The sequence below is a fragment of the Manis pentadactyla genome, chromosome 10 (genome assembly GCF_030020395.1).
Source record: "Manis pentadactyla isolate mManPen7 chromosome 10, mManPen7.hap1, whole genome shotgun sequence".
In the NCBI taxonomy this organism is placed as follows: Eukaryota; Metazoa; Chordata; class Mammalia; order Pholidota; family Manidae; genus Manis; species Manis pentadactyla.
In genome coordinates, this window is record NC_080028.1 from 34,180,292 (window position 1) to 34,200,925 (window position 20,634).

General features: G+C 47.2%; 1 protein-coding gene across 1 annotated transcript; it reads right to left on the minus strand.

The window, feature by feature from the left end:
- Window positions 1–2,497: 2,497 nt before the first annotated feature.
- Window positions 2,498–20,214, minus strand: LOC130679252 (nuclear envelope pore membrane protein POM 121-like; the record flags this gene model as incomplete). The annotated part of the gene is made up of 9 exons (XM_057487877.1): window positions 19,828–20,214; window positions 16,404–16,569; window positions 15,900–16,021; window positions 14,181–14,261; window positions 12,466–12,637; window positions 9,361–9,449; window positions 8,672–8,742; window positions 4,506–4,811; window positions 2,498–2,760 (listed from the first exon to the last, which is right to left on the minus strand). Coding segments are annotated over exons 1-9 (1,479 nt in total), but the record flags the coding sequence as incomplete, so codon positions are not given.
- Between the last annotated feature and the right edge of the window lie 420 nt (window positions 20,215–20,634).

Genomic DNA, 20,634 nt, shown 5'->3' on the forward strand with positions numbered 1-20,634 from the left:
GTCAGTTTATCCCACTTTCCTTTATAACCTCTAGCCACACCTGGCTCTTCTCTGCTCACGAAAACATAAGCTCATCTCTGCCTTTGGGCCTTTGCTCCTGTGCCTGTAAAGTCCTCACCGCCCGCCGCTGCCCCTGCTCCCAAACCTGGAACTGCGGCCATGGCCTCAGTTTGCTATTGTCCCAGAAAGGCTGTCGCTGAATACCTAAATAGCTCCTACGGTTATGAGTTACACTGCTACCTGAATCTGTTCACAGATAACTTTTGTGATAACGTCTAAATCTTCACCAAAGCATACGGCTCCGAAAGCGGAGACTGTGTCAGCACTTAAGACAGCGCCTGGCACTGCAGACCGAACCCATTCCAAAACTCACCTGCAAACCCAGGAGTGTTCTGAGGCGTGCTGGCCACATGGAAAGCAGTTGGTGTGCTCTGGCCAGCTGCACCCAGGGAGCTCGGTTTTAAGGCTCCCCAAAAGGGGTTCTTGGGACCAGTTCTCCCACTCCGCCCTGACCCAAAGCCAAGTGCCCCGGTGGTAGGGCTGCTGTGGGGGGCAGGCACGCCTGTCCCAAGTCCGCCACTGCCAGTGGGGCCTGCTGACACCATAGATGTGAAGGGCGCTGAGATGGTGCTGCCAAACCCGGATGTACTGGTCCCACAGCTGGTGTGCTGGGTCACAGCTCCAAAGCCGGTGGTGATGGCTGCAAAAAAGGAGCAAACATGGATCATTGTCTAACCCCATACACAAAAGTATATTCAAAACTGATCGAACCCCCGAATGTAAGCCAAGAAACCATAAACCTCTTAGAGAAAGACAGGCGAAATTATCTTGGACATAAACAAGAGCGACTTCTTCGTGAACATATCTCTCCAGGGAAAGAAAGGAAAAATGAACAAATAGGACTATGTCAAGCTTAAGAGCTTCTGTACAGGTAAGGGCACCATCAACAGAAGAAAAGGGCATCCTACAGCATGGGAGAATATATTCATAAATGACAGATCCAATAAAGGGTTGACATCCAAAATATATCAAGAGCTAACACACCTCAACAAATAAAGTGCAAATATTCCAATAAAAATGTGAGCAGGGGAGCTGAACAGGGAGTTCTCCAAAGAAGAAATTCAGGTGGCCAACAGATACATGAAAAGATGCACCACACCACTTGTCATCAGAGAAATGAAAATTAAAACCACAGTGAGATATCACCTCACACCAGTAAGGATCGCCACCATCGAAAAGACAAACCACAACAAATGTTGGCAAGGTTGTGGAGAGAGGGGAACCCTCCTACACTGTTGGTGGGAATGTAAATTCGTTCAAACATTGTGGAAAGCAATGTGGAGGTTCCTCAAAAAGCTCAAAACAGAAATACCATTTGACCCAGGAATAGCGCTCCTAGGAATTTACCCTGAGAATACAGCAGCCTAATTTTGAAAAAGACACATGTACCCCTATGTTTATCGCAGCACTACTTACAACAGCCAAGAAATGGAAACAACCTACGTGTCCAACAGTAGATGAATGTATGCAAATGGAATATAATTCAGCCATAAGAAGAAAATGAATCCTACCATTTGCAACAACATGGTTGGAGCGTGGGGGGATTATGCTCAGTGAAATACACGAGGCGGAGAAAGACAAGTACCAAATGATTTCATTCATCTCGGGAGTATAAGAGCAAAGGAAAAACTGAAGGAACAAAACAGCAGCAGAATCACAGAACCCAAGAATGGACTAACAGATACCAAAGACAAAGGGACTGAGGAGGATGGGTGGGAAGGGAGGGATAAGGGCAGGGAAAAAGAAAGGGGGCATTATGATTAGCATGTATAATGTGGGGCGGAACGGGGATGACTGGGCTACACACAGAAGACAAGCAGTGATTCTACAGCATGTTACTAAGCTGAAGGACAGTGACCCTAATGGGGTTTGTGCGGGGTACTTGGTGAAGAGGAAAGTCAAATAAATATAATGTTCTTAAGGTAACTGTAGATAGATACCAAGAAAAAAAATCACTTTAAAAGGCCGTGAAAGATCTTCCTTTCTGTCTCTCTCTTCATGTCAGTTTATCCCACATTCCTTTATACCCTCTAGCCCCACCTGGCTCTTCTCTGCTCACGAAAATATAAGCTCATCTCTGCCTTTGGGTCTTTGCTCCTGTGGCTGTAAAGTCCTCACCGCCCACCGCTGCCCCTGCTCCCAAATCTGGAACTGCAGCCATGGACTCAGTTTGCTATTGTCCCAGAAAGGCTGCCGCTGAATTCCTAAATAACTCCTCCGGTGATGAGTTACACTGCTACCTGAAGCTGTTCACAGATAACTTTTGTGATAACGTCTAAATCTTCACCACAGCATACGGCTCCGAAAGCGGAGACTGTGTCAGCACTCAAGACAGCGCCTGGCACTGCAGACCGAACCCATTCCAAAACTCACCTGCAAACCCAGGAGTGTTCTGAGGCGTGCTGGCCACAGGGAAAGCAGTTGGTGTGCTCTGGCCAGCTGCACCCAGGGAGCTCGGTTTTAAGGCTCCCCAAAAGGAGTTCTTGGGACCAGTTCTCCCACTCTGCACTGACCCAACGCCAAGTGCCCCGGTGGTAGGGCTGCTGTGGGGGGCAGGCATGCCTGTCCCAAAGCCCCCACTGCCAGTGGGGCCTGCTGACACCATAGATGTGAAGGGCGCTGAGATGGTGTTGCCAAACCCGGATGTACTGGTCCCACAGCTGGTGTGTTGGGTCACAGCTCCAAAGCTGGAGGTGATGGCTGCAAAAAGGAGAAAACATGGATCATTGTCTAACCCCATACACAAAAGTATATTCAAAACTGATCAAATGCGCGAATGTAAGCCAAGAAACCATAAACCTCTTAGAGAAAGACAGGCGAAAATATCTTGGACATAAACAAGAGCGACTTCTTCGTGAATATATCTCTCCAGGGAAAGAAAGGAAAAATGAACAAATGGGACTATGTCAAACTTAAGAGCTTCTGTACAGGTAAGGCCACCATCAACAGAAGAAAGGGGCATCCTATAGCGTGGGAGAATACATTCATAAATGACAGATCCAATAAAGGGTTGACATCCAAAATATATCAAGAGCTAACACACCTTAACAAACAAAGTGCAAATATTCCAATAAAAATGTGGGAAGGGGAGCTGAACAGGGAGTTCTCCAAAGAAGAAATTCAGGTGGCCAATAGACACATGAAAAGATGTACCACATCACTTGTCATCAGAGAAATGAAAATTAAAACCACAGTGATATATCACCTCACACCAGTAAGGATCGCCACCATCCAAAAGACAAACCACAACCAATGTTGGCAAGGTTGTGGAGAGAGGGGAACCCTCCTACACTGTTGGTGGGAATGTAAATTCGTTCAAGCATTGTGGAAAGCAATATGGAGGTTTCTCAAAAAGCTCAGAACAGAAATACCGTTTGACCCTGGAATACCGCTCGTAGGAATTTACCCTGAGAATACAGCAGTCCATTTTGAAAAGAACAGAATCACCCCTATGTTTTTCTGAGCACTATTTACAATCGCCAAGAAATGGGAGCAACCTGAATGTTCATCAGTAGATGAATGAATAAAGAAGATGTGGTACATGTACACAATGGAGTATTATTCAGCCAAGAGAAGAAAACAGATCCTACCACTTTCAACAATAGGTATGGAGCTGGAGGATATGATGCTCAGTGAAGCCAGACAGAGAAAGACAAGCACCAAGTGATTTCACTCATCTCTGGAGTATAGGAACAAAGAAAAACTGGAGGAACAAAAGAGCAGCAGCATCATAGAACCCAAGAATGGACTACCTATTGAAATGGACTAAAGGGAAAGGGACTGAGCAGGATGGGTTAGAAGGGAGGGATAAGGGGAAAAAAAAGAAAGGGGGCATTATAAATTGCATATACAATGTGGTCGGGGGGCAAAGTGAGGGCTGGGCAACACAGAGAAGACAAGGGGTGATTCTACAGCATCTTACTACACTTATGGACAGTGACTATAATAGGGTTCGTGGGGGGGACTTGTTGAAGGGGGAAGCCTAATAAACATAATGTTATTCATCTAATTGCAGATTAAGACCAAAAAATAAAAAACATTTTAAAAGGCCTTGAATGATCTTCCTTACTGCCTGTCTCTTAACGTCATTTTATCCCACTTTCCTTTTTAAACCTCTAGCCACACCTGGTTCTTCTCTGCTCATGAAAACATAAGCTCATCTCTGACTTCGGGCCTTTGCTCCTGTGCCTGGAATGCCCTCACCCCCAGCCGTTGTCCCTGCTCCCAACTCTGGAACTACAGCCATGGCCTCAGTTTCCTATTGTCTCAGAAAGGCTCCCACTGCCTACCTAATAGCTCCTCCTGTCATGAGTTACACTGCTACCTGACGCTGTTTACAGATAACATCTGTCTCTTCACCACAGCGTAGGGCTCCAGGAGTGTAGACTATGTTGGCACTTAAAACAGCACTTGGCTCTGCAGACTGAGCCCATTCCACATCTCACCTGCAAGCACAGACGTGTTCTGAGGTGTGCTGGCCACGTAGATGGCAAACAGTGTGCTCTGGCCAGCACCAAGGGAGTTCTCACTCAGGCATCCCCAGAAATGGGCCGTGCCACCAGTTCTCCCACTCCGTCCTGCCACAAAGTTGAATGCACTAGTGGTGGAGCTGCTGTGGGGGGCTGACATGCTCATCCCAAAGTCCCCACTGGCAGCGGGGCCTGCTGACACCCCAGATGTGACGTGTGATGAGGTTGTGCTGCCACCGCTGCTGTTGGTCTGGGTCGTAGCTCCAAAGTCCGAGGTGGTGGCTGCAAAAGAGGAGGAAATGAGGATCATTGTCTAACCCTATACACAAAAGTATATTTGATATGGATCAAAGACCTGCATGTAAGCCATGAAGCCATAAAACTCTTAGAATAAACATAAGCAAAAATCTCTTGGACATGAACATGAGTGACTTCTTCATGAACGTATCTCCCCCAGCAAGGGAAACGAAAGCAAAAATGAACAAATAGGACTATATCAAGCTGAAAAGCTTCTGTACAGGGAAAGACACCATCAATAGAACAAAAAGGCATCCTATAGAATGGGAGAATATATTCATAAATGACAGATCTAATAAAGGGTTGACATCAACAATGTATAAAGAGCTCACACACCTCAACAAACAAAAAGCAAATAATCCAATTAAAAAATGGGCAGAGGAGCTGAACAGACAGTTCTCCAAATAAGAAATTCAGATGGCCAACAGACACGTGAAAAGATGCTCCACATCGCTAGTCATCAGAGAAATGCAAATTAAAACCACAATGAGATATCACCTCACACCAGTAAGGATTGCCACCATCCAAAAGACAAACAACAACACATGCTGGCGAGGATTCGGAGAAAGGGGAACCCTCCTCCCCTGCTGGTGGGAATGTGATTTATTTCAATCACTGTGGAAAGCAGTATGGAGGTTCCTCAAAAAATTCAAAATAGAAATACCATTTGACCCAGGAATACCACCTCTAGGAATTTACCCTAAGAATGCAGCAGCCCAATTTTAAAAAGACAGATGCACCCCTATGTTTATCGCAGCACTATTTACAATAGCCAAGAAATGGAAGCAACCTAAGTGTCCATCAGTAGATGAATGGATAAAGAAGATGTGGTGCATATACACAATGGAATATTATTCAGCCATAAGAAGAAAACAAATCCTACCATGTGCAACAACATGGATAGAGCTACAGGGTATTATGGTCAGTGAAATAAGCCAGGTGGAGAAAGACAAGTACCAAATGATTTCACTCATCTCGGGAGTATAAGAACAAAGGAAAACCAGAAGGAACAAAACAGCAGCAGAATCACAGAACCCAAGAAAGGACAACAGTTACCAAATAGAAAGGGACTGGGGAAGATAGGTGGAAAGGGAGGGAGAAGGGGGTGGAAGAAGAAAGGGGGCCTTATGATTAACATGTATAATGTCGGGGGGGCATGGGGAGTGCTGTGCAACACATAGTAGACAAGTAGTGATTTTGCAGCATCTTACTACGCTGATGAACAGTGACTAATGGGGTATGTGGGGGGGGACTTGGTGAAGGGGGGAGTCTAGTAAACATAATGTTCCTCAAGTAATTGTAGATTAATGATACCACAAAATAAAAAAATTTGAGGAAACAGCTGTGGTGCTGCCAAAGGCTGTCTGGCTGCTGGAGATGGTGCCAAAAAGAGGGGCTGCGGGTTTCAACCCACGAAAACCTGACCACACAGTGCTGCCAAAGGCTGGCTGGGCTTCCGAAAGGAAAGGAGCTGCCGAAGCTGGGGGCCAGTGCTGGCTGGCAGTCCACAACTGCTGTCTGTCAGTGGCTCCGAACGTGTGCTGTGGGGTGACTCCGGGATAGGATGGGATGGGGGGCCTGGTGCCGGAACTAAAGGGAATGTTGAAGACTGGGGTGGTACGTCTGCTAAATGTCAGTGCAGGCTGGCTCGGGGCGATGGGGGCGGAGGTCGTGAGGGTGCCACTGAAGTCACCGAAACTGGCTGTGCTGCTGCTAGCAGCTGTCTGGATGGCGCCGGGCAGGGACTGGCTGAAGGTGATGGCTGTTGTTGGAGCAGGCGTGGCCAGAGCCTGCCAAACTGGAGTATGGAGCCCATGGCTGGGCAGAACTGGCAGCAGAGGCAAGGGGGGACCCAAAGAGGACAGGCTGGGCAGTGGAAGCAGTGGGGCTGGTCATGCTGCTCACAGTGTTGGTCACATCGCTCACACCAGAGCCAAAGACAGGCTTCTGGGCGGAGTCTGCGGCTGTGCCTGTGGTGGTCCCCCAAGCCGCTGCGGAGGGGGCGCTGACACTGGCCCGGCAAGGGAACAGAGGGGCATTCGTGCTAGTGCCTGAAGTAGTTGTCTGACTGAAGGAGGAAGGAGTTGACAAGGGCAAAGATGTAGGTAGCCCTGTGCTGCTAAAAACAGGACTGAAAGGGAGGGGCAGTCTGCTGGTAGTCGGGGTGTTCACAGAGCTGGAAGATGCCTCCGTTGTGACTTGGGAATGGCTGGATGGCACAGGACCCTCCTTCCCACTTTTAGATGGAGCCACAAAGACGGGCTTGAACATGGGATGTGCTGAAGACACAGCAGGAACTGCCGAGGCAGAAAGGTTAGCAGGTGGTCTGCCCAGCGTTCCAAAGAGAACACTGGGCTTCAGGGTGGGGCCCGGGGCAGGCGGGGCCTGGGGTTTGGCAGATGTCTCAGCCTGAGAGGCTGGAAGTGACTTGGTGGCGTCACTGGCTTGTTTTGCGGGAGAGGCAGGGGTCAGCCCCAAGAAAGAGGCTGTGGATCTGGAGTCTGGGGAGGGGCCGGGGAGCGGCCCTGACTGTGAAGAGCCAAGAGAGCCCAGAAGGCCAGGTGTCTGCAGGGGCGAACGGGCCATGGGCGTGGCTGTTAGGCAGGGAAATACATATGAGTCGGGTGGAAAGAGTACAGGGTCAGCAAAGCCCCCTAGAAAGGACTCGGTTAACCAGTTAAATCCAGAAATCCAGAAAAGATTCAGAGTTAGTGAGTTAATCAGTTAAAGCTCAAAAGGTCAAGAGAAACTTGGCCTTGAAGGTTTGAATATTCCCCAGATAAAAGTGTCTGAGCACAGCCCATGTCTTCATTGTGTCCATTAGACCACTGTATGATTTACTCTAGCCTGCTAAAAGGCCCACCTATAAACAGCAAAGTAAAGACAGGGAGATCCCACCTTAAAGCCAAAATTGTATTTTAAAAAAAACTAGCAGGTTTCACAAGAAAGATTCTTAACATACTCTTTAGCAAACAAATAACTCTGCCCACTTTCGAGGAAAGGCAGTCTTGATAAGCTAATTTTGCAGAATTACTTAGAGGACTGATGAGTAACTTAATGTCTCATCAAAGATACTTGAGACCACTTAACAAGCCCACACCCTAGCCCTCTGTCACATTCCTGAAAAATCCTTAAAAGAGGGAGCCCCCAAACTTTCACTGTGCTCCTATGTGAGGTCACCAGCACTTTCTAATTGTGGAACCTTTTAACTTTAAACTCCCTCTTTTCAGCCTTTCACGGTGCTGCACTCCTCTCTCTGAGGTCACCTGCACTTCCTAAGTGCATAACTTCAACTCTTCCCAACCTTTCAGGGCACTCCTCTCTCTGAAGTCACCCACACTTTCTCCCTACATGTGGTTGTATCTGCAAATAAAGTATCAGACTTACTTTCTTCCTGCTCTCTTCCAGAAATGGAGAGGTTTGTCTATCCAGCCTAGTTTTTAATACTGAACTTTCACTAGGTGTCTCTGAGATTCTATCTTCTATGGTTTGGGTGCTTGGATGGTGTTGGCAAGATTATTTCTAACAGTCAAGACGACGTGAAATGATCATTGCTCTAAATGCGTGCACATGGTTGCTTACTGGACAGAAATTGCCTGGTCTGCTCGGATTCCCCCACCTAGGCTTACCTTACCCCAAACCCCCCAGGTGGCCTGGGTTATGCTATATGAGTCTGGGCAACCTTTCTCCCTTACCAGACCATAAACCCCGAAGGACAGGAACATCTCTCTCTGTAACTACCAAGCCCCACACAAATCAAGGCTCAGTATGTGTTTCCAGTGGGTTGTGGTCTATGCGCCCTCCATACAATACCACCAACACATGCCACGCGTTCATCAACTTACTCTGTTCTCCCTGGGACTCCTTGTTTACCGGCGGAGCGGAAGAGCCAGATCCCTGAGGACCGTCCTCTTCTCTGTAGGAGGAAGAGGCACAATTAAGTTTAGAAAAGCACTGGATAACTTCTTACACCCTCCTAACTACCAACTGACCAAAGTCTAGAACAACCATGACTAAGATCTCAGTGTGTCAAGACAACAAAAAGAAGCAAAGAAAATTCCTAAAGAAATGAAGGGAGGCAGTTCACAGAAGCCATAGACACCTTTGTCTTAAAACAAGCAGAAAACAATCTTCAGAACCTTACATACAACCTGCCAAGTTTCTGAGAGTCCTAGTCACACCTCTGTCTCTAAGAAAGCAGCATTCTAGTCAGGCACCTAGGGGGTCAGCTGGGGTCTAGAATGTGAAGCCTGCTGCGCACCCCCATCAGTCACTCTGTTCACTCTGTCCCATGCAAGCCCTTCCCCTTATGCCCCAGCCCCTCACGCTGCAGCATGAGGGGAAGCAGAGGCCGGTGTGGTCACACTGTGTGACGACTGCAAGAGACAAGAGCGATTCAGGGCGGCACCGTCTCTGCCCTTTAGATGTGAACCATTTTGATTCTCCAAATCAGAGTCTCAGAAAGCCTAAGAGCCAAGTAAATTTCCCTCCTTTCCCACCCTCTCATTAATCCACACAGCAAATCACCGATTACCTCATCTTCTTTTCTGGACACTCTGGTGTCTGTGAGCAGGAGGAGGCTGGGCTGGAGAAGGGTGAGGCACTGGGACGCCTCTTCCAGAGCTAAAAGCCAAACACAAGTCACGTGACTGACCCTTGGGAATAACATAGGATCTGACCTTCAACATAATTCTGTGGCTCTAATCCATCACTGTATATAAAGCCTCCTTTTCAAGTGACTAAAAAATCATTTCTTTGTGAAGTGGGGCTTCTGAAAAGTGAGTCAAATGCCAGTGTTTGAAAGGGTTGTCATTGGCCAAAGCTGGAAAAGTTGCATCAGAAAGAGCAGCTACACTCTTTCTGGGGATCATTAAATGTTTATAAAATATCATCAAGATACTGAGGATCATGAAATGTTTATAAAATATCATCAGTTCATAAAGATAACACAGCAAGAATCATACTGGTCACCTTTGGAGTTAACTAGGCATCAGTGCCGGCTTATTATCCTGCCACTCCAGTAGATAGGGTTTGTTCTTCTATCTAGAATTACACAGACCTTCAGTTAACAAATGCAATGCAGAGGGAAGGACAGAATTGGAACATCACCATTTTGCCACAATGGACATAGACAAAGGCGAAAAATGGCCGCTAAAATCAGCAGGTGAAAAGCTCATAGGAACAATAAAGTGAAGGATCAGACTGACACCTGAGCCCAGTGGGAGGCAACCACACAGCACGTGCTCCCGATGTGATGCGATCAGAAGAGCACAGCAGCACCTCTGCCCAAATCACTGAACTTGAAACTCATCAAACCTCAGGAGCCAACTGCCCATTTACAGGGAAAATAGGGATAGAGTACTTGTCAAAATGGCACCATGACGAAAACAAAATCCAGAATGTAGTAAATTCTATAGAACATAATGACTCAGACTTTTCAAAAGTAAGAAAACGCGTAGTAGTAGTACCGTTGATTGAGTCTAAGAGAGGCCTGACGTCCCCGCTGCGGGGGAGGGCGCGCGCGGCCGCCGCCCCAGCCCACGTGCTCCGCGCCTGCGGTGGCGGCGGCGGCAGCAGCCCCGGGGACAGACCGCGAGGGAAGCCTGACAGCTGGAGGCCGCCAGGGGGCGCCCGCCGCGCGGGCCCGGAGCGCCCGGGGAGGCCGCGCTGTGAGGACGGCGACCTGCCACCTGCTGCTCCTCGGGCGGGCCGAGGCGCTGGGAGCCAGGGCCAGGCACCCGGGATAGGCGGCATCCTGGCGGGGCCCGCGCACCCCGGGGCTGTGTCTGGCGCGCCCCAGGTCCGCAGAGGGGTTCTGCCACCGCGGGGAGCTCGCCGGGCCGGCCGGTCTGAGCAGCGCGCCCGGGGAGGCGGAAGCCCCGGTGCACGCGAGCCTCCCGCGGTCGACCCCGCAGCTGCCCGTGACGCGGGGGTGGCTTCCCGCGCGCCTGCGTGGCGGGCCGTGGGAACGCGAGCCCAGCCCCCGGGGGACCGACGGGCGGCGGAGGGCGCGTCCCTCGCCCCACCCACCCCCACCGTCCCGGCGCCCCGCCCCTGGCGCCCAGCTCTGAGCATCATCGCTCCGCCCAGGCCTGTTAAAAAGTTGATTATTTTTAGCATGTCTGCTTGTTAGGCCATCAGATACAACCTTGTATAATGCTAAGTCTGAAGCTCTGAGTGTGAATTAAGTCCCCTGAAATGTAAATTTCGGTACTTACTTTGGCGGCACTTCTTGAATGCTTACTATGCACAGTGTAGACGCATGAACACTTTACATGTACTGCCTCACAACTATCTTATGAAGTAGGTCAAAATCATTATTTCCATAAGTGTACAACCTTACCTTCAGATTTTTTGTTACACATATTAATTGAATACCTTTAATGCTCAAAAAAAAAGAGTCTAAGAAACATGTGAACCAAACACAATGAGTTGATTTTTGGTCCCTGATTCAAAGTAACTGTAATAAGACAGGGAGGGTAAGAAGGGCAAATTGGGGCGATAATAACTAACATTAAGTTATTATTACTCAGAGGAATAGAGGCATTGTGGTTATTAATGTTCAAAAAGTTTTTAAAATACACTGAAGTACCTACAGGTGAAACAACGTGTTTGTACTTTAAAACACAAGAGGAAAACCAATTTGGGTAGTTGTTGATGGATCAAGACTGACAAAACACTGTTAACTGCTGGAGCCACATGGAGGATCATTATGATATTTTTCTTTCCTTTTGTGTATGTATGACATTTGACATAAAATTGTAAGAAGGGGCAATGACTATGTATGTCAGGTCTGTTGTGATCACTGATTGAGGAAATGTGTGTACAGTGCTCAGCAGAGGGCCTAGTGCAGAATAGATCCAGGTAAAGCTTCATACTATTATGCTCTGCATTGCCATAACTGCTTGCCCGGGGCCTTCATCTCCTGTATTTGTCATTTATCATTAATGTGCCATTTATATTACTCTAAGAGCCTCCTGTATGGATGAAAACTTATGTCAAATTCTTTCTCCTCTCAAAAACCTCCTTCACGCATGTGTTACTTTTTTTCCAGCTCCTATATATTGGGTGCCTGCTTACTGACAAGCACTGTAATGGGTGCTTTTCAAACATTACCTTCAATCTTTATAACAATCCATTAGAGATGAGAAAAAGAGAGTTTAAGTCATTTACCTGCCTAAGAGTCTATAGCTACTAAGTGCCAAAGCCAAGATTTGAACTCAAGTCATTCTGGTAGCAAAACTTGTTCTGTTCTCCAGTCTACACATCCTTTCTAAAAATAATTATAACCACTTATTTTTTAAACTTTCATTAAATTCCCAGTGCCTAGAGGATGAATTTATGACCCAATGCAATTCAGACTCAATCTACCTTTTTAATCAAATTAGTACCGTTTTTTGAATTACTCATCCTCTGTCTATTTATCTATAATAATGGCTCTGTCTTGTATCAGGTTTCCACATAGGCATTCTGGGCTTTCTAGTTTGTTCCACTGGTCCATAGCGATCATTCAAGGGTTGGTAACTGCTGTTAGCTTAGAGGTGACCTCAGCATCTGACAGAAGGTGGCTAGAAAACACTGCACAATCAACTAATAAATGCAAAGAACCCAATTCTGCCACACCACCAGGTGCGTGTACCTGAGAGATGCCTCCAGTAGAAGTGTAGGAACTGGTAATGGCATTGCGGCTGGACATACGGATGCCACATGCGCACGTGCCCTTCGAGCAGCTCACAGCAGAGGAGCAGGGTCTCTTATGCAGTTCACCATCTGAGCTCTGGGAACTGAGGTCTCTCTTCAGAGGCCCAGGCCTAACAGGGAAATAAAAGGGGAAAACACAGATGTGCTACTGAAAGGCACCAACATTGTTTTAAGGCTTCATCCACCATCACAAAATCGTTCTAACGCAATGGAAAAGGATAATGTTGTTAATTTTACTGTTAATTCATCTAAACATGTCTCACAAAGTCAGAAAGGGAAAGCTCAGTATTTAAAAAATTAAATGTATGATTCTACTTATATATACTCTAGGAAACGCACACAAATCTGTAGTGACAGAATGGGGACCAATGGATGCCTGGCAACAGGGACAGAATGAGAGGGAGATTTTAAGGCTTCACCACGGGGCATGGGGAAACTTCTGGCAGTGATGGTGATGTTCATTATCTTGACTGTGGTGCTGGTTTTGTGGGTGTGAAATTTAGACAAAATAGTTATTGTGGCAAGTTACTCAAAATGTTCCTCTCTGATTTCAAAGAGGAAAATTTATAGGACAATAATTCTGATAAGGATACATGTCAAAGTTGAACAAATGGTACACTTCAAAGAGGCACAGTTTATTTATGTCAATTATACCTCAATAAAGGTGTTCAAAAACGATTAGGAGGAACCAACCACTTTTTCTAAGATTCAAACTGAAACAGAAATTCCCTAAACATCTTTCCTGTGAAATAGTCATCCAACCTTTGTGACAGCACAGACAGCTCACTGTCTCCTGGCTGATGAATGTCAACCACAGAGCAGTTTATCCCTGCACTAGATGCAAACATACTTTCTCTTTCACTTACTTCACCTATGGATCCCATCTGGAGCCAAGTCAAGCCAATTGTCCTCCTTTCATGTGATAGTCCTTCAGATTTTTGCAGGCCATTATCCTTCCCTCCCTCATTTCTTTACACCCCTGAGGTTTTTCTCCTCTGGGCTAGTGCTTGTGTACCTTTAGAACCCCCTCACCCACCACCACCCCGTGACATCTTGAGTTGCTTCACTCTCTCGCAGTGAATTTCGGTTTGTGTCTGCCTCCTCTTGCAGGGCAGCACAGCCAACCAGCAGCACTCCGCGGACAGCAGGACTAAGGCATTCAGGACCACCACTGACCTGCCTCCTCCTGGTCTTTGTTCTGCTATCAGCCCAGAGGAGGAGCATGTTAAGCTTTTTTAGCAGCCATATCATAGTGCTGACTCAATTTAAAAACGTAACTTACCCCAAGCCTTTTCACACACATTTCCAGCCTTTTTCCCTCCCAGCCAATTCTTCCTCAAATATAATTAAGCTAAAAGGCAGAAATCTCACATTTTTCTTAAATTTCGTACTGCTGCATTCTATCCATTGCACAAACCTTGTGATCTTTTTGTTACATACTTGGTTATTCAGTGTATCTACAAACCCTCTTAGCCTTAGCATAGCTTATGCATATTAAAGAAAAATAGTAAAAGGAATTAGACAAAATAGTTATTGTGGCAAGTTACTCAAAATGTTCCTCTCTGACTTCAAAGAGGAAAACTTACAGGTCAATAAGTCTGATAATGACACTTTCCCAAACAGGAAACCCCACCCAGATGGATTCTCACTTACTCAGGCACAAAAGCAGCAGGGACTCCATTGGCCACCTCGGGCTTCAAAGCTGAATGGCCACTCCCACTGCTGTCATGGCACCTGTGACAAATCACAAACCCTCAGTTAGATGATACGACCTCTCCTTTAAAGCATACTCTCATATTCCTGGGATCGTAACTCTTTCTACAGAACATAGGTTCATGCTAGACAAGAAAAGGTTGCCTCAGATCTCAAAGATTCAGGAAGGTCAATTTATTCTAGGACTGTCCTAATCTAATAAGAAAAGTATAAAAATGCATCAAGACCTTTTGAACTATTCAGGTGTACTGATTATTTGCTAACTTCTCACCAAAGCACTGCAATCACAAATTTAATATCCTACCATCTGTAAACTAAAGACAAAAAAACACTTTAGCCACCCACCTACACACATCCCCCAGTGTTCTCACTTAGTTCAGTCTGGAAGAGAAGAACTTCACAGGTCACAGATAAGGGCCTGCGCATGGTGCACATAATCACTGCTTATTCCAATTACGGGAAAGACAACACAGAGCCCTCAGTTATAGGCTCACTGGGGTCTAGACAAATTACCAACCTGGAGAACATGAGAAACCTGTTTTGACCATAAGAATAGTTATTTTCTCTCTGACCTCCAACACACCATCTCCCTCTGCCACTCCTGCTTAGTTGGCTGCCATGAGCTCAGACTGCTCCCTTGTAAAGCATATCCCTAGTATTCATTACCTGATCTTCCAACGTTACTTCCAATCAATCTTCCAATGAACACACTTGCATTTATTAGTATTTCCTTACCTAATGTTGCCATCTACAGTATCAAAGATGGCCAGCTGTGAACCTGCAGGTTATGGCTAACCTGGTGTAACTGATGAGGACAATGGTTCTATTTCTCAAATGTACGGCCCACTGTCTCCTCAGAGCATGTTTCCTTGACCACCTTATATACAGAGCTCCCCCTTTCTCATGGCCCTTTTATAGCACTGCTTCTTAAAAATCTTTATATACTTACAATCTATAATTACCCTGTTTCATTGATTACCCAAGTCCCAGGAGACCTTTGTCTAGCTCACTGCTCTATCCACAGTACCTGGAGTAGGCTCTGGCACATGGTGGGTCTTGGAATTGGTTGAATTACAAGAAAATTCTTAACTGACTCCTTGGAAAGCCACAAGCAGTTCTGCAGCTTACTCAGCACCATCAACTTCCTCTCTTTCCATCGAGGAAACAGACTGCTTCCTCTATTTTCGTTACATTTTCAAAAACCAAATAATGAAACTGGTTTTATTCTCATTTCTCATAAAGCTACCATACTCCAGTCTTCACTGTTCTTTGCTAAGTATTTCCTTCAGCACAAACATGACACCTAAGCTGATGGTCACCCAAATAACTGACCACCACAAGGGGAAGACTTTCAGCATTCTCTCAAAATAAAATTTAACACATTTATATCAAAAGTATGAAGCTGATGTGGCCAGTAACTGTTGGCTTTTCTCTAGTACTTATGGAAAAGGTATATTACAAAATGTATGTAACCTGTGCCTAATGAAAGGCATAGCATTAAAGCTCTTGTTACCAAGCTTTTCCATGAAAGCCAAAGAAGGGGACCTGCCATTCACACACAGGAGGTGACCTCTGATTCTTTTGGGGAGTGATCTCTCTCTCAACAAATCCCAGGAGCCCGTGTGGGAGGCACGTTGAGTACTCTGCAGGGCATGTTACCTTCTTTTCTCCTCCTGACCAGCAGCAGATGTTTGGTCTTCCTCCTCCTCCACTGTCCTTTTCTTCCTCTTCCAACATTCGAGGGCCAGCAGAACAGCCTCCTTTGACCACGAGTCTGGGGCCTTAGGGATCTACACTGCTCTGTAACAGAAAACAGGATTCTAGCATTAAGATATTCTGATCATCATGCTACATAGCATGAACTTCAGGCGCTGGAAATCAGAAGCTATCCAACAAGCAAAAGGGTAATTTATACACTCACACAAATGACCCTTAGCTGTTAAGCTATAGTCTTGGGAAAAACCCAGAAAATAAAAAACTGCTCAATAACTGGAACTTGAGATTTCTCCCTCACATAAGGAGCTTCTTCCTTTCCTTTGAGTTAGTTATTCTCTCAGATGAACAACTGCAGGAGAATAAAGAGGACACACTGGGAGTCTTTTCCTCCAGCAATGCTTACATTGGAAAACGAGCCAGGTTGCTCCCGGGAGGAGCGATCCTCACTGTCGAAGGCCTGCACACCACTCTGGAATGACCGCGAGACAGCACACGCTTCCTGTGACCGCCATTCCGGCACAGCGTGGGAAGCACACAGGAATACCGGCCCTGCTGGACTGGGTATCGTCTTGGACGTGTTATGCCAAAGTGGTGTGGTGAAGTCCTACAGACCCTGTGGAGAATGGGAGACACATTATGGAATCAAAGCAGCTTAGAAGAATGACAGAAAGTTTAAATTCCTTAAGAACCATGTGGGTTCAGTTATTTTCCAGAGAGCTTAAGCCTCTAAGCAACACAAAACACAGCATTTTTATGGCAACTTTCCCCATTCCACGTAAGGGCAGAAAGTGGCAGGTACTTGACAGCTGTCCCTGCAATGGATTCAACAACTTTGAGGGGGAAATTGAAAAACTGCCCACACAAGTAAAACTACAGTGGAAGAAAAGTGTGTGTAAGGACGTGCAGGGACAAATTTTACAAGAATCCTTCAATCTGTTATGCTAAGTCATCAGAAATATACACCCAAAGTCAAACATTTTAAAAACCTGAATGTTCACCTTTTCAGATAAATGTAATTATCAAGGATCTAGTGTTGTCACCGAAGTTTTGAATTTTGTTGTTATCACTCAACTGCGACTAAACGAAAACACAAGTCTTTTTAATCTAATCATCTTTATCAGCCAAGTTATATCCATCCAGGAAGTTTTTGGTCCAAAGATAAAAAAGTAACAAAACCTTTTAGAGTACTACACTTTACAGACAGAAGGTAGACTCACCTGAAGCAGGGATATTTTAAGTGATTTACCAAGTATTCTACTAAACCCATACTGTATTAAAGTTCAGAGCTTTAAGAACTGAAAGAAGGATTTGCAACAACGTGGATGGGGATAGAGGGTACTATGCTCAGTGAAATAAGCCAGGCAGAGAAATACAAGTATCCAATGATTTCACTCATCTGTGGAGCATAAGAACAAAGAAAAAACTGAGGGCACAAAACAGCAGCAGACTCACAGAACCTGAGAGTGGACTAACAGTTACCAAAGAGAAAGGGACTGGGAAGGATGGGTGGGAAGGGAGGGAGAAGGGGAATAAGGGGCATTAGGATCAGCATACATGATGTAGGGGGGTGGGCACGGGGAGGGCTGTATAGCACACAGAGAAGACGAGTAGTGACTATAGCGTCTCACTACGCTGATGGACAGTGACTGTAATGGGGTATGAGGGCGGGACTTGATAATGGGGGGAGTCTAGTAACCACAATGTTGCTCATGTAAGTGTACACTAATGATCCCCCCAAAAATAAAAAAGTAAAAATAAAAGGAATAGAAAAATGACCCCAAAAAAAGAACTGAAAGAAGGGAACAGTTCTGGCAGCACATCTCATAGCAGAGGCTAAAGGGAGACAGGACACGGTGGACGAGCACCAAGGGGTTTGAAGAGGTGAAAACAGCACAGAGCCCACTTAGGACTGAAGAAAAAAAACTTTCAAAGTCAAGTCCTCCGTCTGGGGAGGGTCAGCGTGTCTTACCGGCGGGAAGGCCTTCGAGGGGACCTGGGGAAACGAGTGGGGACTGAGGGCTGAATGGGATCTCGGCGGGCCCAGGGGGCCGGCGGAGCGGGGCTTGTGGGGCTGGCGGGGCTAGCGAGGAAGGCCGGGCGCGCTGGTGGGCGCCGTCTCCTTGCTTCCGGATTGGGGGCGGGCTGAAGGGGGCGGAGCTTGCTCAAAACTCCTCCCATTTGAAGCTACGAGCGATCTCTGTCTGGCGGGCGAGCGGCTTCCGCGGCTCTCTCCTCCAAACTGCCTGCCTGCGCTAGCGCGCAGGGGCTAGAGGCGGGCGTGCATTGTGCGCTGGCGGCGCGCGCTCCCGTTGCCGGGAGACGGCGCGCGAATGGCAGGCAGCTCGGGGCTCGCGGCTCAGGAGCCCCCCTGGCTGCGGCGGCTCCCCAGCCAGCTCGACCAGCGCGGCCGCCGCGGGCACCGGGTAGCACGAGACCCATTGGCGAGATGGCGAAAAAGAAACCGGAAAAGGAAAATAAAAAGCATTTAAGTCTTTCATAAAAGTCAGTTGGTATAATGTGAACTTTTTTTTTCTTTTTTATTAAGGTATCGTTGATATACACTGCTCTGAAGGTTTCACAAGAGAAACAATGTGGGTGCTACATTCAGCCGTATTATCGAGTTCCCTCCGCTACCCCACTGTCCGCCGCTGTCCATCAGCGTAGCACCATGCCACTGAGTTCCTACTTGTCTTCTCTGAGCTACATTGTTTCTCCGTGACCCCACACACACCATGTGCACCAATCATAATATCCCTGAATCCTCTTCTCCCTCCCACGCCACTCCCCTTTGGTAACCCCTAGTCTCTTCTTGGAGTCTGTGAGTCAGCTGCTGTTTTGTTCCTTCAGATTTGCTTTGTTATTCGCCACAAAGGAGGGAAATCATTTGGTACTTGTCTTTCTCCACCTGGCTTATTTCACTGACCATCATACCTTCTAGCTCCATCCATGTTGTTGCAAATGGTAGGGTTTGTTTTCTTCTTATGGCTGAATAGTGTAACATTTTGTATATGTGCCACCTCTTCTCTATCCATTTATCTACTGATGGACACTTACGTTGCTTCCCTATCTTGGCTGTTGTAAATAGTGCTGCAATAAACAGACAGATGGAATTCTCACCTGAAGCAGGTGTATTTTAAGTGATTTACCAAGTATTCTGCTAAACCCATACTGTATTAAAGTTCAGAGCTTTAAGAACTGAAAGAAGGATTCGCAACAACATGGATAGGGCTAGAGGGCATTATGCTCAGTGAAATATGCCAGGCAGAGAAATACAAGTATCCAATGATTTCACTCATCTGTGGAGCATAAGAACAAAGAAAAAAACTGAAGGCACAAAACAGCAGCAGACTCGCAGAACCCGAGAGTGGACTAACAGATACCAAAGGGAAAAGGACTGGGAGGGGTGGGTGGGAAGGGAGGGAGAAGGGGAATAAGGGGCATTAGGATCAGCATACATGATGTAGGGGGGTGGGCACGGGGAGGGCAGTATAGCACACAGAGAAGACGAGTAGTGACTATAGCATCTCACTACGCTGATGGACAGTGACTGTAATGGGGTATGAGAGGGGGACTTGATAATGGGGGGAGTCTAGTAACCACAATGTTGCTCATGTAAGTGTACACTAATGATCCCCCCAAAAATAAAAAAGTAAAAATAAAAGGAATAGAAAAATGACCCCAAAAAAAGAACTGAAAGAAGGGAACAGTTCTGGCAGCACATCCCATAGCAGAGGCTAAAGGGAGACAGGACACGGTGGACGCTCACCAAGGTGTTTGAAGAGGTGAAAACGGCACAGAGCCCACTGAGGACTTAAGAAAAAAAAACTTTCAAAGTCAAGTCCTCCGTCTGGGGAGGGTCAGCGTGTCTTACCGGTGGGAAGGCCTCCGACGGGACCCGACGAAACGACTGGGGACTGAGGGCTGAATGGGATCTCGGCGGGCCCAGGGGGAAGGCGGGGCGGGGCTTGTGGGGCGGGGGTGGCTTGCGAGGAAGGCCCGGCGCGCGGGTGGGCGCCGTCTCCTTGCTTCCGGATTGGGGGCGGGCTGCGGGGAGCGGAGCTTGCTCAAAACTCCTCCCATTTGAAGCTACGAGCGATCTCTGTCTGGCGGGCGAGCGGCTTCCGCGGCTCTCTCCTCCAGACTGCCTGCCTGCGCTAGCGCGCCGGGGCTAGAGGCGGGCGTGCATTATGCGCTGGCGGGAATTGTGCGCTGGCGGCGCGCGCTCCCGTTGCCGGGAGACGGCGCGCGAATGGCAGGTAGCTCGGGGCTCGCGGCTCAGGCCCCCCCCTGGCTGCGGCGGCCCCCTAGCCAGCTCGACTAGCGCGGCCGCTGCGGGCACCAGGTAGCACAAGACCCGTTGGTGAGACAGCGAAAAAGAAACAGGAAAAGGAAAAGCATTTAAGTCTTTCATAAAAGTCAATTGGTATAATGTGAACTTTTTTTTTCTTTTTTATTAAGGTATCGTTGATAGACACTTCACAAGAGAAACAATGTGGGTACTACATTCACCCGTATTATTGAGTCCCCCTGTACCCCACTGTCCGCCGCTGTCCATCAGCGTAGCACCATGCCACTGAGTTCCTACTTGTCTTCTCTGAGCTACATTGTTTCTCCGTGACCCCACACACACCATGTGCACCAATCATAATATCCCTGAATCCTCTTCTCCCTCCCACGC